This window comes from Scyliorhinus torazame, chromosome 6, assembly GCF_047496885.1.
Source record: "Scyliorhinus torazame isolate Kashiwa2021f chromosome 6, sScyTor2.1, whole genome shotgun sequence".
Classification (NCBI taxonomy): domain Eukaryota; kingdom Metazoa; phylum Chordata; class Chondrichthyes; order Carcharhiniformes; family Scyliorhinidae; genus Scyliorhinus; species Scyliorhinus torazame.
Window position 1 is genome coordinate 141,474,002 of NC_092712.1, and position 19,327 is coordinate 141,493,328.

Genomic DNA, 19,327 nt, shown 5'->3' on the forward strand with positions numbered 1-19,327 from the left:
ATGAAGGCTGATTCGCCAGCATTGCGCTTGCCAGCCCCGCCCCGCTAACAAGGTCGAGCAGCACTTACTCCGCCAACTCCAGTCAGCTTGCAACAATGGCGCCGAGGAGACCGGCCTCAAGATTCAGGGATGCAGACCTGGGGAAGCTCCTAGACGCAGTGGAGGCCAGGAGAGATGCCTTGTTCACCTGAAGGTCCCAGAAGATGAGCCACAGGGCAGGCAGTGCTCCTGGGGTGAGGTGACTTCCAGTGCCGAAAAAAGGTTAACGACCTACACAGGGCAGCACGAGGGAGTAGACACCAACGTCCCCCTCCCCCGAGGCCTTTCTGCCCCCACACGATCATCCACCCCCAACCCTCCATGTGACCCCAAACGCTCCCTACATGCCCCAATCCTTCCTTCACATCACCCCCCTCCAACCACTGTGAACCACGCATGTGGCTAATGATGCCCTCTGCTGTGTTTCCTCAGGAAAAGCTCTCCCGTAATCGTCAGTAGAGGGTCCAGACTGGTGGTGGGGTGCCAGACTTAAGAATCCTCACCTCCTTCGAGGAGCGAGCCCTGGAGGTGACTTGTGTGGCCGAGGACAGGGCGATCACTGACGCGGAGGCTGGCGGTGGCCGCAGAGGTGAGGAACCACCGGGCTCCACCCAAAGGACCTGTCAAGTGCGAGTTATTATTGCCTTACTGACCCATTACTCCCACTGAGGGATGTCCATTCTCCCGCAGGTCCTCCAGCCGACGGCGGGGCCCATCCCAGGTGGCCCCTTTCCAGCCATCCAGGAGACCACCTTGGAGGGGAGCCCGAGGAAGACAAGGTCGAGGCGTCGCATCTGTCATCCCCACCTGCCACCAGCGTAGATACACCCATCTTGGTGATAAATGTTAGTGGTCAGGCTTCTGGGGCACAAAGTGGTGAGCACCACACAGCAGCTGATGCACATCAGGTGGAGGCAGGAACCTCCAGGCGAGGCAGCGGGCGGAGGTCTGCTGGACCCAGGACCCAGATGGGTCCCAGTCAGATGCTGAGCCAACGAACAGGTAATCTTGGAGCGGATGGAGACGATAGGGAGCGATCAGGGCATTCAGAGGGAGATGTCAGCGACATCCCAGCAGATTGATTGCCCGTTGGAGGAGTCCCGGAGGCTACAGATGCAGGAGATGTCGCTGGCAATGCATGGCACTGAGGCCAACGCTGCTAGAGCAGCAACCGCAGTTGAGTCTGGTGCACATTGTCAACACCATTAGTGAAGATGTCCAAGGCATCGCGCAGTCAGTGACAACCATGGCGGAGGGTCTCAGCAGAATGTCCGACTCGCTGGGGAATGTGATCTAGAATCAGGCTGACCTTGATGAGGTTTTGCGGGACATGTCTAGCTCTCAGATGGGAATGGCCGAGGTGCTGCGGAGCTTGTTCCAGTCACAGGTGTGTATTGTCGACTCACTGCAGAGCATGGCCCAGTCACTGAGGAGCATCGCCAAGGTCGTCGACACAATGGTGCCGACATCGGGGAGCCGCCGGGGCTGGCAGAGCCAGATGATGCAGGGGCAGCCGGGGCTCAAACCAGCTGCCTCTCCGTCCCAAGCTGAGCTCCGCAGCCCTATGGGCACCAAGCGGGAGGGAGCGCTGGGTGAAAGGCCGGACCTGTCGCACGGAGTGGTGAAGGGGCCACCAGCTCTCGCAGGTTCCACCCCTCTGATGAGGCCGTGTCCCGCAGCCAGCACACGGGGCACGGATGTGCATGTGCCGCCAAATATGCCTGGATCCACTGGCCCCAGAGGACACCCGCCAGGGGTATCAAAGGCCACGGGACGAGATAAGCAGCTGGTAAGCACCTCCACCTCAGATGTGCATCCTGGCGATACACCTAGAAGTAGTGGCAGAGCTACGAAGGTAAAGCACATGGAGGCTCACTGAGAAGGCACCATCGGGAGAGTGGGGAATTGTAAAACACAATTAACACTCTTGACCACAAGCAGTATGGCATCTCTGCCACTTGCGTCTGCAATGCAGTCCGACCTCCGAACCGTTGGCCCATCTCTCCCAGCATCCCGTGCTCCCCGTATCACTCACCCATCCTCTTGCCGTAGACATGTCCCTGGAGCTGTGTCCCATCCCCTGGGTGTTTGAATGTTGGCTGCTGCATGTGTGGTGTTGCCTCCCGCAGTCTTCAAGCACAGTGTCTATGCATCAAGGTGTGATTGGGTTGCTAGGCAACAGCTACCACATGCTACATGGCCTGCCCACCCACGGGGACCAATTGGGTTGTGTGAAGTGCTCACTTAAGCACGATTACCAGTTCCCTATCAGCTATAGCCTTCAGTAGCATGACCAGAGGCCTCGGCAGATGGTGGGGGTTATGGGTTGGGGCAGACGGACAGGGGCTAGGGTTGCTCCCGGAACAGGTACCCACGATCCAGGGGTTGGCATGCTGGTGCCACTAGCGGTTGCCCCCAAGTGTCCCCACCTTCCCAAGCCCCCTTCCGCTGGCAGCCCACCACTCCGGACGGTGTGCCTCCCCAGCCAGCCGAGGGTCCCCAACCCCCACCGAGCACTGGGCATCAAGCCCAGCGCCCCCGGGTTCTTTGTCTGTGAGCAAAGATGGCTACTCACCTCCTCAGCTCCGCATAGAAGCCCTTCCGGAATGTTCATGTTTTTCAAATTGGGTACTAATCGGCGCCAGCATGAGCACTTGCTGGTGAGGCCGATGAATGACGGGAGGCCGTTGGATATGGGGTGGCTCCTGTTTTTCAGGCGCAGCATGGCCGTTTGATTGCACCCGTAATCATAATACTCCCAACTTCCACTCCATCTCCCTTCATGACACTAACTCGGGCAGGGCTCTATATGTTGGCAGCAGTGCCGTACCCAGATAGCTCTCTTTCATACATGTATTACAGAGCATTACAGGTGAGCCAAATGCTAGCTTCCTCGGTGCACAAAGCGTAGTTTTCCAGTTGGGTTTTTGGAGAAAAACCAAATGCAGGAACTCTGGAATATGTTCACCGTTCTCTACCTCATGATTACAAGACGTTAACTGATATATTTTACTATCACCTGCAAAGATCAATTTTTAAGAATTCATTTTTGCGGGTTACGGGCTTCGCTGGCTAGGGCAGCATTTGTTGTCCATCTAAAATTGCCCTTGAGAAGGTGGTGAGCTGCGTTCCTGAACCACTGCAGTCCATGTGGTGTACACCCAGGGTGCAGGACATTCCTGGGCAGCTTTCCACATTGCGGGGTAGATGCCAGTGTTGTAGCTGTATTGGAACAGCTTGGCTAGGGTTGCGGCAAGTTCTGGAGCACAAGTGTTCAGTGCTATTGCTGAAATAGTCAGGGTGCATAGCCTTTGCAGTATCCAGTGCAGTGCCTTCAGCCATTTCTTGGTACCACGTGGGGTGAATTGAACTAATGGAAGAGAAGAGGTATCAAACCTAGTGCTTAGTTTGACATTGGACAGCACAGGCCGGTAACTAATCTATCAATGGAGCTTTTATAGAAAAGGATTAAGCTCTGCTCTAAATGTGTTTCAACGTTGTTTCATATCACTTTATAGCGTCTTAACTTCCACAGCACCTTTTCAGCACAAATAGTGCTGAACATTCAAAGAAATAACCAACATGCCCTGGGTTATGAATGAGGAAAAACAACAGCTGTGGCCTCCACTGGAAGACGCAAGAGGTCAGTGTTATGCTCAGTTGTAAAACCACTCATAGTCAAACAAGCTGCCGATTGGCACTTATGGAATTCTAGCCTTACAGACGTTCGGTAATTCAACAAGTATAGGAAGTGCAGAAAATTAAGGGAAGAGGGTTGGGTTAGCCACAGAAGTTAAGTAGTCCTCCGAATACCACAGCAATAACCTTAATGGACAGTGATGCATACACCTGAATTCACAATATCCACTTCATATAATCATAGAATTTACAGTGCAGGAGGCCATTCGGCACATCGAGTCTGCATCGGCCCCTGGAAAGAGCACCCTACTTAAATCCACGGCTTCACCCCCCCCCCCCCCCCCCCCCCCCGCCACCCCCATCACAAAATAACCCCACCTAACCTTTTTGACACGAAGGGGCAATTTAGCATGGCCAATCCACGTAACTCGCACATCTTTGGACTATGGGAGGAAACCGGAGCACCCAGAGGAAACCCACGCACACACGGGGAGATAATGCAAACTCCAGACAGAGAGTCACCCGCGGCTGAAATTGAACCCGGGTCCTGGAGCTGTGAGGCAGCAGTGCTAACCACTGTGCTGCCGTGCTGCTCCACTTCTAGGGATAAAGCCTCCATGCTGGACAACAAACTCTCAAAATTAATCATATGTGTAGGGATATTGTAAGTGCATTCAAGAGACATATTCTCTTCAGTATATCTTGATTTTTTGTTTGAGACACTAAACACGTAGCATTCCTAATGCACTTAAAATATCACTACCTATAGTGACCCGAGGAATTTTTACATGCAATAAGCTTACTGAGAAGCAACTCGGTATTCTGCAACAGGTTTGATGCTTATCATGGGACTACGCAGTTAATTTACCTTGTTGGCAGTCATTTCCAGAAACCCTTTCAGTTTGTTCTTGGGCCCCCGGGTTCACACTGATGCTTCCTTGCAGGTTGACATCGTTCACGAGGAGAGCGCCTTTATTTACAGAATTAACACGAGTTGGAATTGGGACAAATGTCGGATCTAGGTCCATTATCAACTTATTAAGCTGCTCAATTGACTGATCAATGTCCAAAGTTGGGGAAATAGACAAATCTTGCTTTTTATCTCCCAAGCCTGTATTTTCAGCAGTCTGATCAACCTCGGATGGTTTCAGACCTTGATTTTCATGTTCAAACAAGACTTCCGGGGTTTGGTGGTCTGGTAATTTATGGTCTCCTGATAACGTATTAAGCCCCCTCTGCACAGCATCCCTACTGCTTGACCCTCTTGCGGGGGTATCAGGAAGCTTGGGCACTGCTTGTGTTCTGCTCTGATCTTCTCCAGTTCCCACCACTGCAAACCTCAAGTCATTTTCTGCTGGATAAGCATATTGTTGAGCAGCAACCATTTGCTGTTGCCGCACCCAGGTTTGAGTTGAATAATTGCTCTGGTTATAACCCTGTGGCTGTGCTGACAATGAAGGGTTTCTCGGTCGTTGAAAGGTGTTCTTCCCCTCAGTAACTCCAACAAATGTTCTGTCATACACGGTTTCTGTGCCTATTCCAAGGTCAGGTGCAACAGCATTATGCAAATCATCTCCGGTGTTGCTTCCAAAACCATCTGAGAGCAACGAATTCTGACTGCTCTTGTGAAAACTGAAGTTTCCCAGGTTATTTGATGGTTGGCCTTCTGAAGAGGAAAGCGTCCCTATGCTGTCCACACTATGCAGATCATGATTTGGCATTTCATCATCTAAAATATCAGTCTCCCTGTCCTTTGCTTTCAGCTCACCATTCACATGAACCTGCACTGGTACAATGTGACGTACTCCACTGTATTTTACTCTTGTCTCAGTCATATCCTTCAGCTGTACAGAATTCTCCAGCCCAAATCCACTTAAAAGCCTGTCTAACTCAGCTTTCTCTTGCAGGCTTAGACCTCGCTTAACACCGGGTGGCAAGTGCTCCTCTGTCCGGTCTGTTCTTATGGAAGCTGTGGAGTTCCCAGAGTCACTACTGACTGACAGAGTATGGTCAATTTGGTCAGGTCCTGTAGTAGGGTGAGCACCACCAATAGGAATGTTGCCCTCAGAGGAACTTTTCTTTCGTACCTTGGCATACAGACTTCCATCAATCGGTCCTTGCGTGTGTGGCACTGGGATAAGAAAGATGAAAAAAAAAGAGACTTATTAACCAAACGTAAATCCAATAAACCACCAGTTATCAAAGATACTAGAAATAGCTTTGAATTTTTGCCCCAACATTAGCTTAACCTCAGTGGAAGCAAATATATGCTTTCATTTTTAATGGTGTACAAAGATTGTGTTATCAAGAATATTTTCTTTAGTTCCCAGTCTGATTTTACATCTATCAATAATGTTCACTAACCAACTCTCAGTACTCAACAGGGCCACTATACAAAAGAAAGACACATATGTAGAAGGTTCTTTTTGTGAGGTTAAGTACACAAGCTTGGGGCATTACTCAGAGCTATAACCTTCAATTTGTTTCATACTAAAAATATTTTTACTAGGAGTGAGTTTCACATTTTAAGCTAGCATTCCTTATCAAAATATAAGTTGAAACTTGTTTTATCATTAGAAATTTTCCACTAGGCGCCTTCCAGACGGTATTCATAAATAGAAAAGGTTGGATTCACTTTGTAAAAAGTACCTATAACCAAATAGGTCCTGTAAGCAACAAACTGCAACAAATACCTTCACTAGTGTAACTAACCATAATTTATATGGGACTTCCTTGTTAGTAGTGAGTTATTCAGTCAACCTTATGACTATAGATAGTGATCAGATTTTACTGCTGGCTCTTTGAAATCTTGTGTAAAGATGCAATCAAAGTGACAAGAAACTTATTTTTTCTTGCCCTCAAGGCATCATCGTTAAGGAATTACAGCAGACAAAATGACGGTACATAGTTTTGCTGGAGGGCATTATTATTGTGTTACGTTATGGCATTGCAATAGCCAAATGGCATTTTAGTTTCTATTTCTTTACCTGCATCAGGTAGTCCTTTATAATTCCATACAATCTGTAATATTTATGCACTACATAACTGCTTAGAGATTTACAGTAATGGGCAGGAGGTGTAGAGGAGATGTGAGGAAAAGCTTTTTCGCCCGGAGGGTGGTTGGAATCTGGAACTCACTGCCTGAAAGGGTGGAGGAGGCGGAAACCCTCACAACTTCTAAGAAGTATTTAGATGAGCACTTAAAATGCCACTGCATACAAGTCTACGGGCCAAGTGCTGGAAAATGGGATTAGAATAGTTAGGTGCTTGATGGACAGCGTGGATGGATGGGCTGAAGGGCCTCTTACTATGCTGTAAAACTCTATCACTATAATTCAGCTCACTCTGATAAAGCCAGAAGGACACATGTTCCAATGACTTATGCCTTAGTGGTTTAAACTCATAATCTCAATATATTCTTCAGCTGTGAGTTTCAAATGTAGTAGGATGAGAAGATGTTCCCTGTACTTGGCTACATTGTGAGTACTTGGTGACTTAAAGAACAACAATACACAGGCAAGATGCAAGGTCTGATCCCTGCTAAGCGTTAGAAATCTGTTGATGACTTGATTCAATTGTGATATCCTCCACAAAGTCTGCTGACATTTAATGTCCCAGCTCCTGCAAGAATAATCACTTGAGTGGAGTCTTTAAGGGCTGTCTGCAAACTGCACATGTATTAGAACCATTAAACAGGGAGAAAATTGGAGTAAAGAAAAGCAATCGAAATAGAGAGTTAGTCTATCATAAACTGCAAGAAGAAAAATCAAAGCTTATTTCTTCAAGAACATAGTTTCCTATTCACTATTGCCACGCAATGCAAGATATTAAGCAACAAGGGCCGTGAGGGTAGTGTGGATTGCAAACATCACCTGCTACCTGTCCCCTAGATGGCATTATTCCGCAGTTAATAAACGTATTTCATTTACAAATACTGTAATTATTTAGCCGCATACAAATCATTTTCACCTGCTCCTGAGTTCATAACAATTAACATAATCCTGTGGCAATTGGTTTTCCATCTCGGGAATAAGGCACATTTTCTTCAATGCAGCAGTGATAAGCTTTATAGTGAAACAACATTCTTCAATTTGTCTCATTTCATCGCACAGCACTCCCTCACTTGGGAGACAAAAGCTTTCATTCCACATTGACAAAGAATAAGACAGAACTTTTGGAAGAATTTATGCTTACAGGTGATATTCAGGTAGCATTCGCAGTTTGGAAAATACTGCCTTACACATTCAAACACTCTTAAGGATAAACACAGAGCCAAATCAATTCTCTCCAAATGTGCATTTTCACAATTCTGCATCCATATAATGAAATTACACATTAACCAAGTTCAAAAATCTCCATGTTTTGAAAACCAGAACATGTCAATCATATTCAATTAGAAAAATTGAACTCAACATCATAAAAACATTAGACTGAAACATATTATTAAAAATTAAACATCTGTTCTGTTCCTGTTATGCAGTGCTCCTATTTTCTTTAATCCTTTACTGTCTGGGATGTCCTGCCACAAAACCCACATAGAAGTAAACTAGATAAAGGTATTTCAAGCTGATAACACATCCTGCAGCTATCCTTCTGACACTCATTCAACACCAGTAAAAAATTGGGGCACATTGATTCCAGCTAGGTAAACACATCTGGGCTTCGACCACATGCTATCCCAACTCGCAATCAGCACAAAACTCACAGCAAGAATAAAAAAACGATCCGGTAAGTTGGTGTGTAGTTCAGAAAAAAGCAGCTGAACCAAACGTTTTGAAGACCTAATGCACAGTGAGGCAACTCTGGGCTTGTTCAGTACTACATTCCTTTTCGCAAGAAAGTGTTTTTTTAAAAAAAAAACTTTGCCTTGTCCTATTCTCATTCTTTAACTTCCCTACCCCCAAACACAAACTTTAATCGTCATTACGTATGTTAATACAAGCACCTTACCTCTCTCACTGTGTTTCATTACTGCACGTATTCAAAGTTGCTCGAAAGACTGCAGCTTCAGGAACAATCACTGTACTCCAGGCTTATGGTGCAACACCAGCATTGAAATGGAGCCCTTATTTTTCATTACACTGTGTGTGCGCTTTCCTCCCACTGAAGGTGACTGCTCTTATAAGATATGCATGAGACTTCACACTGGCCAAATATGGCAATGGAAAATGTAAACAAGGGGGCGGGATTTTACGTGTGTGTTCAAGCTGCAAACACCAATGGAATGAACTTACTGACTGAAATCATACTACATATCATTTGGTGACTGTGTTGAAGGCATTCATTTTGTTAACTCAGTCCAGCTGTTTAGTTAGAATTTTCAAGAGCCTTGAACAGGCAGGTTGGACATAATAAGGATAATAACCCTAAAATTATGCATGGATTAAAAGCGTGAAAATGCTTGATGTGGTCATGTGCATTCCCAATCTCCATTATTTTATGAAGGTAGTAAATCATAAGACCATAAGATATCGGAGCAGAATTAGGCCATTTGGCCCATCAAGTCCGCTCTGCCAGTTAATCATGTTTCTCATCCCCATTCTCCTGCCTTTTCCCCATAACCCCTATCTCTTTGTAAAGACACTCAGTGACTTGGTCTCCACAGCCTTCTGTGGCAATGAGTTCCACAGATTCACCACTTCGGAGCTAAATAAAATCCTCCTCATCTCAGCTTTAAAGGATCGTCCCTTCAGTCTGAGGCTGTGCCCTCGGGTTCTAGTTTCTTCTACTAGTCAAACATTTTCTCCATGTCTACTCTACCATTAAAAGAAAATTGGGGAGTGCTTCTACTAAAATAGCAGAAGCGGATCTCAGTAATGGCCCAAATCTTCCAGTCTCCGGATAGTTAGAGATGGGACGCAAGTTGGGAGATGTGCATCAGGACTTAATGGAAGCTCTCTTGCACACACATGCTTGGAAATTGTTCAGAATCGTAAACTTTTGGTGGGCTCCTTTCTGCCCTCTGCTAAAGACTCTGACCCTCAAACGTAGGCCAGGTACACATAACTTAACCTCCATGCTTACTCTGGAAACATTACACAGTTTAGTACATAGAACATAGAACAGTACAGCACAGAACAGGCCCTTCGGCCCTCGATGTTGTGCCGAGCATTGTCCAAAACCAAGATCAAGCTATCCAACTCCCTGTCGTTCTGGTGTGCTCCATGTGCCTATCCAATAACCGCTTGAAAGTTCCTAAAGCGTCCGACTCCACTATCACAGCAGGCAGTCCATTCCACACCCTAACCACTCTCTGAGTAAAGAATCTACCTCAGACATCCCTCCTATATCTCCCACCCTGAATCTTATAGTTATGCCCCCTTGTAACAGATACATCCACCCGAGGAAATAGTCTCTGAATGTCCACTCTATCTATCCCCCTCATTATCTTATAAACCTCTATTAAGTCGCCTCTCATCCTCCTCCGCTCCAAAGAGAAAAGTCCTAGCTCCCTCAACCTTTCCTCATAAGACCTATCCTGCAAACCAGGCAGCATCCTGGTGAATCTCCTTTGCACCCTTTCCAATGCTTCCACATCCTTCCTATAATGAGGTGACCAGAACTGCACACAATACTCCAAATGTGGTCTCACCAGGGTCATGTATAGTTGCAGCATAACCCCGCGTCTCTTAAACTCAAGCCTCCTGTTAATAAATGCTAACACACTATAAGCCTTCTTCACGGCTCTGTCCACTTGAATGGCAACCTTCAGAGATCTGTGAACATGAACCCAAGATCTCTCTGTTCCTACACATTCCTCAGAACACTGCCATTGACCCTGTAATCCGCATTCAAATTTTTTCTACCAAAATGAATCACCTCGCACTTACATAGAATTTACAGTGCAGAAGGAGGCCATTCGGCCCATCGGGTATGCACCGGCCCTTGGAAAAAGCAGCCTACTAAGCCCACACCTCCACCCCATCCCTGTAACCCAGTAACCCCACCCAACACTAAGGGCAATTTTGAACACTAACGGCAATTTAGTATGGCCAATCCACCTAACCTGCACATCTTTGGACTGTTGGAGGAAACCGGAGCACCCGGAGGAAACCCACGCACACACGGGGAGAACGTGCAGACTCCGGACAGACAGTGACCCAATCAGGGTTAAACTCCATCTGCTATTTTTCGGCCCAGCTCTGCATCCTATCAATGTCTCTTTGCAGCCTACAACAGCACTCCACCTCATCCACTACTCCACCAATCTTGGTGTCATCAGCAAATTTACTGACCTACCCTTCAGCCCCCTCCTCCAAGTCATTGATAAAAATCACAAATAACAGAGGACCCAGCACTGATCCCTGTGGTACACCGCTGGTAACTGGTCTCCAGTCTGAAAATTTTCCATCCACCACCACCCTCTGTCTTCTATGTAATAGCCAGTTACTTATCCAATTGGCCAAATTTCTCTTTATCCCACACCTCCTTACTTTCTTCATGAGCCGACCATGGGGAACTTGATCAAGCGCCTTACTAAAATCCATGTATGTACAACATCAACTGCTCTACCTTCATCTACACACTGAGTTACCTCCTCAAAGAATTCAATCAAATTTGTGAGGCAAGACCTACACTTCACGAATCGGTGTTGACTATTCCGGATTAAGCTGCATCTTTCCAAATGGTCATAAATCCTATCCTTCAGGACCTTTTCCATTATCTTCCCAACCACCGAAGTAAGACTAACTGGCCTATAATTACCAGGGTCATTCCTATTCCCTTTCTTGAACAGAGGAACAACATTCGCCACTCTCCAGTCCTCTGGCACTATCCCCGTGGACAGTGAGGACCCAAAGTTCAAAGCCAAAGGCTCTGCAATCTCATCCCTTGCCTCCCAAAGAATCTTGGGTGTATCCCATCTGGCCCAAGGGACTTGTCGACCCTCAGGTTTTCAAAATTGCTAACACATCCTTTCTCAGAACATCTACTTCCTCCAGCCTACACGCCTGACTCACACTCTCATCCTCAAAAACATGGCCCCTCTCCTTTGTGAACACTGAAGAAGAGTATTCATTCAATGCCTCTCCTATTTCTTCTGACTCCATGCACAAGTTCCCACTACTGTCCTTGACCGGCCCTACCCACACCCTGGTCATTCTTTTATTTCTCACATAAGAGTAAAAAGCCTTGGGGTTTTCCTTGATTCAACCCGCCAAGAACTTCTCATGCCCCCTCCTAGCTCTCCTAAGCCCTTTTTTCAGCTCATTCCTTGCTACCTTGTAACCCTCAAGCGACCCTACTGAAACTTGTTTTCTCATCCTTACATACTCTTCCTTTTTCCTCTTGACAAGACATTCAACCTCTTTTGAGAACCATGGTTCCCTCACACGGCCATTTCCTCCCTGCCTGACAGGGACATGCCTATCAAGGGCACGCAGTACTTGGTCCTTGAACAAGCTCCACTTTTCATTTGTGCCTTTCCATGACAGTTTCTGTTCCCATCTTATGCTCCCTAATTCCTGCCCTGCCGTTTGGCCCTATCCCTCTCCATTGCAATAGTGAAAGACACCGAATTGTGGTCACTATCTTCAAAGTGCTCTCCCACAAACAAATCTAACACTTGGCCCGATTCATTACCCAGTACCAAATCCAATGTGGCCCCCCCTCTTGTCGGCCGATCCACATATTGTGCCAGGAAACCCTCCTGCACACACTGTACAAAAACTGTCCCATCCGAGCTGTTCGACCTATCGAGGTTCCAATCAATATTCGGAAAGTTAAAGTCACCCATGACAACTATCCGGAGACCTCCACACCTATCCATAATCTGTTTTGCAATTTCTTCCTCCACATCTCTATTACTATTTGGGGGCCTATAGAAAACTTCTAACAATGTGACCGCTCCTTTCCGATTTCTAACTTCGGCCCATATTACCTCAGTAGGCAGATCCCCTTCAAACTGCCTTTCTGCAGCCGTTAAACTATCCTTGATTAACAATGCTACTCCTCCACCTCTTTTACCACCTTCCTTACTCTTACTGAAACATCAATACCCCGGAACGTCCAACAACCATTCCTGTCCCTGTTCTAATCATGTCTCCGTAATGGCCACAACATCGTAGTCCCAAGTACCAATCCACGCTCCAAGTTCACCTACCTTATTCCGGATGCTCCTTGCATTGAAGTAGACACACTTCAACCCACCTTTTTGTCTGCCGGTACATTCCTGCGACCTTGATACCCTCCTCAGTACCTCACTACTCTCGACACTGGCTTCTGGAACACAGCTCGTTTCCCCAGCCCCCTGACAAATTAGTTTAAACCCCCCCAAAAAGCCGTAGCAAATTTCCCTCCCAGGATATTGGTGCCCCTCTGGTTCAGGTGCAAACCGACCTGTCTGTACAGGTCCCACCTTCCCCAGAATGTGCTCCAATTATCCACGTACCTGAAACCCTCCCTCCTACACCATCCCTGCAGCCACGTATTTATCTGCACTCTCTCCCTGTTCCTCACCTCACTAGCACGTGGCACTGGCAACAAACCAGAGATGACAACATGGTTTGTCCTGGCTCTCAGCTTCCACCCTAGCTCCCTAAATTCCTGTTTTAAATCCCCGTCCCTTCTCTTACCTATGTCGTTGGTACCGATGTGCACCACGACTTGTGACTGCTCCCCCTCCCCTTTAAGGATTCTGAAAACACTGTCCGAGACGTCACGGACCGTGGCACCCGGGAGGCAACATACCATCCGTCAGTCTCTTTCGCTGCCACAGAACCGTCTGTCTGTCCCTCTAACTATCGAGTCCCCAATAACTATTGCTCTCCCTCCTTCCCCTCTGAGCCACAGGGACGGACTCAGTGCTGGAGATCTGTTCACCGTGGCTTACCCCTGGTAGGTCGTCCCCCTCAACAGTATCCAAAACGGTGTACTTGTTACTGAGGGGAACAACCACAGAGGATCCCTGCACTGACTGCTTCCTCCCAGCCCCTCTCACCGTCACCCATCTACCTTGAATCTTCGGAGTAACTACATCTATGACCACCTCTGCCTCCCAAAGCGGTTTCTGAGGAGCTGGAGATGGGTGCACTTCCCACAGGTGAATCAGCAGGGACACTGACGGCGTCCCTCACCTCAAACATTCTGCAGGAGGAACATTGCACGGCCTTCCCTGCCATCCCCTCTAGATAAAAAAAGAAAAAGAAAGAAAGAGCTTACCTGTTATTCACTCTACCCCGTAGGTTAAAGTTGGTGGAAGGGTGGGGTATCTAACTCAGTGGTTAGATAGTGCAACTCAACTAAACACCATAACCAACCACCACTATAGAAACCTGAGCAAACAGGGAATCCGTGACTTCAAGGATGTGAGCTGTAGCTTGTGAGACGCCGCACAAGTCCTCGCTCGAGCCCTGGAATGGTCCTGAGGTGTAGAAGTTCAAGGCTGCAGAGACCTTCACGACCACCAGGAGCTCAGTTTCATGTCAATGGTAACCCCAAGAATGTTGATCGTGGAGATTCAGCGACAGTAATTCCACTGAATACATTGTCCGCATGGCCAACATAAGGCTCCCGAAACAAGTGTTCTACTCCGAGCTCCGCAATGGCAAGCAATCACTAGGAGGACAGAGGACATGCTACAAGGACACTCTGAAAGCATCGCTAAGTAAATGCAACATCCCCACTGACACCTGGAAATCACTTGCCTTTGAATGCACAAACTGGAGAAAAAGCATCTGCGAAGGTGTCAATCACCTCAAGCGTCACAGGGTTGCAGAGGCCAAGTGTAAACAGCGGAAAGAGAGCACAGAATCCAGAGCGTCCCACCCACCTCATCAAATACCACCTGCTAAACCTCAGGCAGGGTATGGAGATCCAGGATTGGACTATTCAGTCACCACAGAACCCACCTCCCCAGAGTGGGAGCAAGTCATTCTCGACTGAGGGACTGCCCATGAAGACTAGCTTAGCCTTACATGCACAAAACTCATTTGAGATAAAGAACAAAGAACAATACAGCACAGGAACAGGCCCTTCAGCCCTCCAAGCCTGCGCCGACCATGCTGCCCGCCTAAACTAAACTCTTCTACACTTCCGGGGTCCGTATCTCTCTATTCCCATCCTATTCATGTATTCGTCAAAACGCCCCTTAAACGTCACTATCGTCCCTGCTTCCACCACCTCCTCCGGCAGTGAGCCCCAGGCACCCACTACACTCTGTGTAAAAAAACTTGCCTCGCACATCTACTCTAAACCTTGCCCCTCGCACCTTAAACCTATGCCCCCTAGTAATTGGCCCCTCTACCCTGGGGAAAAGCCTCTGACTGTCCACACTGTCTATGCCCCTCATAATTTTGTAGACCTCTATCAGGTCTCCCCTCAACCTCCTTCGTTCCAGTGAGAACAAACCGAGTTTATTCAACCTCTCCTCATAGCTAATGCCCTCCATACCAGGCAACATCCTAGTAAATCTCTTCTGCAACCTCTCCAAAGCCTCCACATCCTTCTGGTAGTGTGGTGACCAGAATTGAACACTATACTCCAAGTATGGCCTAACTAAGGTTCTATACAACTGCAACATGACTTGCCAATTTTTATACTCAATGCCCCGGCCAATGAAGGCAAGCATGCCATATGCCTTCTTGACTATGTTCTCCATCTGTGTTGCTACTTTCAGTGACCTGTGGACCTGTACACCTAGATCTGTCTGACTGTCAATACTCTTGAGGGTTCTACCATTCACTGTATATTCCCTACCTGTATTAGAATTTCCAAAATGCATTACCTCACATTTGTCCGGATTAAACTCCATCTGCCATCTTTCCGCCCAAGTCTCCAAACGACCTAAATCCTGGTGTATCGTCTGAGTCTCATCGCTATCCTCAATTCCACCAACCTTTCTGTTGTCCGCAAACTTACTAATCAGACCAGTTACATTTTCCTCCAAATCATTTATATATACTACGAACAGCAAAGGTCCCAGCACTGATCCCTGTGGAACACCACGAGTCACAGCCCTCCAATCAGAAAAGCACCCTTCCATAAAAAGATAAACAGAACAATTGACCAATTCTACCACACACTAGATTTAGTTTTATTGTCACGTGTAGAGGTACAGTTGAAAGGATTGTTCTGCGTACTGTCCAGGCAGATCGTTCCATACAAGAAAAATATAGGAAAATTATAAATACATAATGTAAATACATTGACATAAGGTACAGCAAATGGAGTAGAGTGCTACAACATTAGAGAAGATGTGTCGAGAGTTCAGTTCCGACCATAAGAAGACCATTCAGGAGTCTGGTAACAGTAGGGAAGAAGCTGTTTTTGAATCTGTTGGTGCGTGTTCTCAGGCCTTTGTACCTTCTGCCTGTTGGAAGAGGTTGGAAGAGAGAATAACCTGGGTGGGAGGGGTCTTTGATTATGCTGCCCGCTTTCCCAAGACAGCGGGAGGTGTTGACTGAGTCAATGGATGGGAGGTGGATTCACGTGATGGACTGGGCTGTGTTCACGACTCTCTATAGTTTCTTACAGTCTTGGGCCGATACCAGGCTATGATGCAGCCACATAGGATGCTTTCTGTGGTGCATCTGTAAAAGTTGGTAAGAGTCGATGTGGACATGCTGAATTTCCTTAGTTTCCTGAGAAACAAAAGGCACTGTTGTGGTTTTTTGGTCGTAGTGTCGACATGGGTGGACCAGGACAGATTGTTGGTGATGTTTACATCTAGGAATTTGAAGCTGTCAACCATCTCCACCTTGGCACCACTGATGCAGACAGGGACATGTACAACATTTTGCTTCCTGAGTCAATGACCAGCTCCTTAGTTTTCCTGACGCTGAGGGAGAGATTGTTGTTGTTGCACCATTTCACTAGGTTCTCGACTTCCCTCGTATACTCTGACTCATCGTTGTTTCAGATCCGACCCACTACGGTCGTGTCATCAGCAAACTTGCAGATGGAGTTGGAGTTCTGTGTGGGTGTATTGAGAGTATAGTAAGGGGTTAAGTACGCAGTCTTGCGGGGCACCGGTATTGAGGACTATTGTGGAGGAGATGTTGTTTATCCTTACTGATTTTCGTTTATGGTCAGGAAGTCGAGGATCCAATTGCAGAGTGAGGAGCCAAGTCCTAGGTTTTGGAGTTTTGATATGAGCTTGGTTGGGATTATGGTGTTGAAGGTGGAGCTGTAGTCAATGAATCTGACATAGGAGTCCTTGTTGTTGAGATGCTCCATGGATGAGTGTAGAGCCAGGGAGATAGCGTTTGCTGTAGACCATTTATGGCGGTATATGAATTGCAGTGGATCAAGGCAGTCTGGGGGATGGATCGGTAGGCGCCTTTGATAGTTGTGTGGCAGTGGTCAAGGATATTTGGCCCCTGGTGAAGCAGGAGATGTGTTGGTGGAATTTTGGCAGGACACTCTTGAGGTTGGCCTGGTTGAAGTCCACGGCTTCTGGGTATTCTGTTTCACTGTTGTTTATAGCGGTGGACAATTTACCAAGAGAGAATTAACGCGAGAATACTTCATGCACAACAAAGTGACAAAATTCCACATTCTTATTTATTTATACCACTGATAATGTATCTTTTACATCACTTTATACAGTGGTAGAAAATAAGTTCTTAATAAGTCACTGCTTTATTTTATAGATTAGTGTCATGGGAGTGCCCCTTTAAGAAAGGTTTTTGTTTCATCACATGGCTTCAGAGATGTCATTGGGGGGTTGGAGCTGGGCTGTTGGCTGTGAGGTTTTTGGTTTCACTTTCAGTTTTGAGTGCTGTGGACTATAGACAGGAGAAGTGTTTTGGCCTGTCTTTCTCTATTTTCATTTTAAAAACTGTTTCAGAAGTAAACAGGTTATAGTTACATGCTTTGGTAACTTAAAAGATATAGTTTGTTTTCCGGATGGGTTTAAACCTGCTGGTGAGACGGGGTCAGAATCTCAGGAAAGCAAGTCGTATTCAAGTGAGAATGCAGAGTGCTGGGCCACGCCCTTGAAAAGGGTTTTTGGGGATTTTGTTTTTGAATTGAAACAGTTAAGCGGGAATTCATTAAGTGTTATACATAGATTACTGTAGCTGGGTGGTGTCTTTAGGTTTGTAATTGATAATAGTTCTTCCTGTGTATTTATATATAGATGTTAACTACAATCTTAGAACAAACCTTGTTTTTGATTAAAAATGCCTAAGAGTCTGGTGAATCACACCTCAAATGAAGTCTCTTGTGCTCATCCCAGCCAAATTCAACATAAAGTTATAGGTTAGGTGAACTCCATAATACACTTTAGAGGTTCTAAGCCCTGGCCCATAACATTAGTCACTTCTGCAACCATGAACAGTTGTGAATTTGCAGCCATTTCTTATTCTTCTGGTCACTTACTTGTGCACCTGAATTACATTAGAAACTTCCAAAAAAATAATGGTCAAACAATGCCACTTGTGGTTGTTCTGACATCCTTTTCCCTCTACCAGCTGTGAAATATAGGTTCTATGCTGGCAGTGGCCACATCAATCTGTGTCTGAGCAAGGTACCCGTGGCAAGGAAGACCGTATCTTATTGCATCTTTCTGGGGTCAACAACCATGCTCATTTGGCAGCAGTTGAGTATTTAGGTTATGTTATGATGCAATGTCATCACTACCAAGCATGTTGCTATTGTATCTATGTATGTAATCACTGAAATATCTCCTACCAGTTGATTGCCTGAAAGACTGGCTGCATATTTCAAAAGTAGCAATTAGAAAACATTTCACTGTTCTTCCCTGAATCATTTCACACTTATTCCAGTGATGAAAGCATTTTCATGAAAACAAATCTGTGTGCCTTCTAACTGCATTGTGGCTTTCTTCCTGCAAAGGATAATGGTGTCCCCTTTCAATCCTACCCTCCAGCTTCTCCTCAGTTCCAAGGTCAACTAGATTTAGCTCGAGTCTTCGGGGACTAATATTGCACTTCATTGTCTTTGATTGTGGGCCTTCTCCTTAAGAGTAGTGTGTGCATAACCATTAGTAAGGTATGTTTTCTGGCACCTGGGCTGCATTCCATACAGGTGAAACAAATAAGCATATCCAACAAGCTTTTCATTACTTCCCTATATGTCAGCCTGTAAATAAAGGGATGCCTGCAAGGGAAGACAAGATTTTGTGGTATTTCACACACATTTGTGGGAAGTAGCACATAGTGTTTAAAACACAAGAGGTCAAGGTGGGTGGAAGTCTGACATGACAAAAGCTCAAAAGGTATAATTTCCTCTTATCTTGAGAGTTCATTGAATGTCTTCTTCCACTCAGGAATTTTGCACTGGTTGGCATAGTTGGCACTCATCGCCAGAGCCACCTCTTCTTACTGCAATGAGATCATGCTCTTCGAGAGCCTCCTTTCCTTAGCACAAAACAAAGGGTTTAACTTTGTCTGATTCCACCCATCAACAATTCAACTGAAATGTCTGCAAATTATCAAAGCTGAATGCCAAGAACCACCAAGTCCAAACTATGTAGTGGCCCAAAATATTTTAAGCACTAAAAAGCCAAAAAGTCCCATGTAAACTGCAGGAGTCGCTTCACTGCTGGAGAAGCATTGTTCCCACATATAGGCATGCCAAATAAAGGGCCCAAAGACACTGGGAGCCCACCCACAACAGAGAAAAAAAGTTTATTCTCCAGATCTACCACCTTTCACTTCAACTGGTGCTGATCCAAGCTCCACATTTC

At 46.3% G+C, this 19,327-nt stretch overlaps 1 protein-coding gene across 5 annotated transcripts in view; it reads right to left on the minus strand.

Annotated features, from left to right (window-relative positions):
- Positions 1–19,327, minus strand: part of LOC140425043 (tensin-3-like) — a 666,087-nt gene that overhangs the window by 127,713 nt on the left and 519,047 nt on the right. For all 5 annotated transcript variants that reach the window (XM_072508833.1, XM_072508834.1, XM_072508832.1 and 2 more), the window contains one exon: positions 4,547–5,809. In XM_072508833.1, coding sequence (XP_072364934.1) covers positions 4,547–5,809 — 1,263 coding nt within the window. The remainder of the gene's footprint in view (positions 1–4,546; positions 5,810–19,327) is intronic.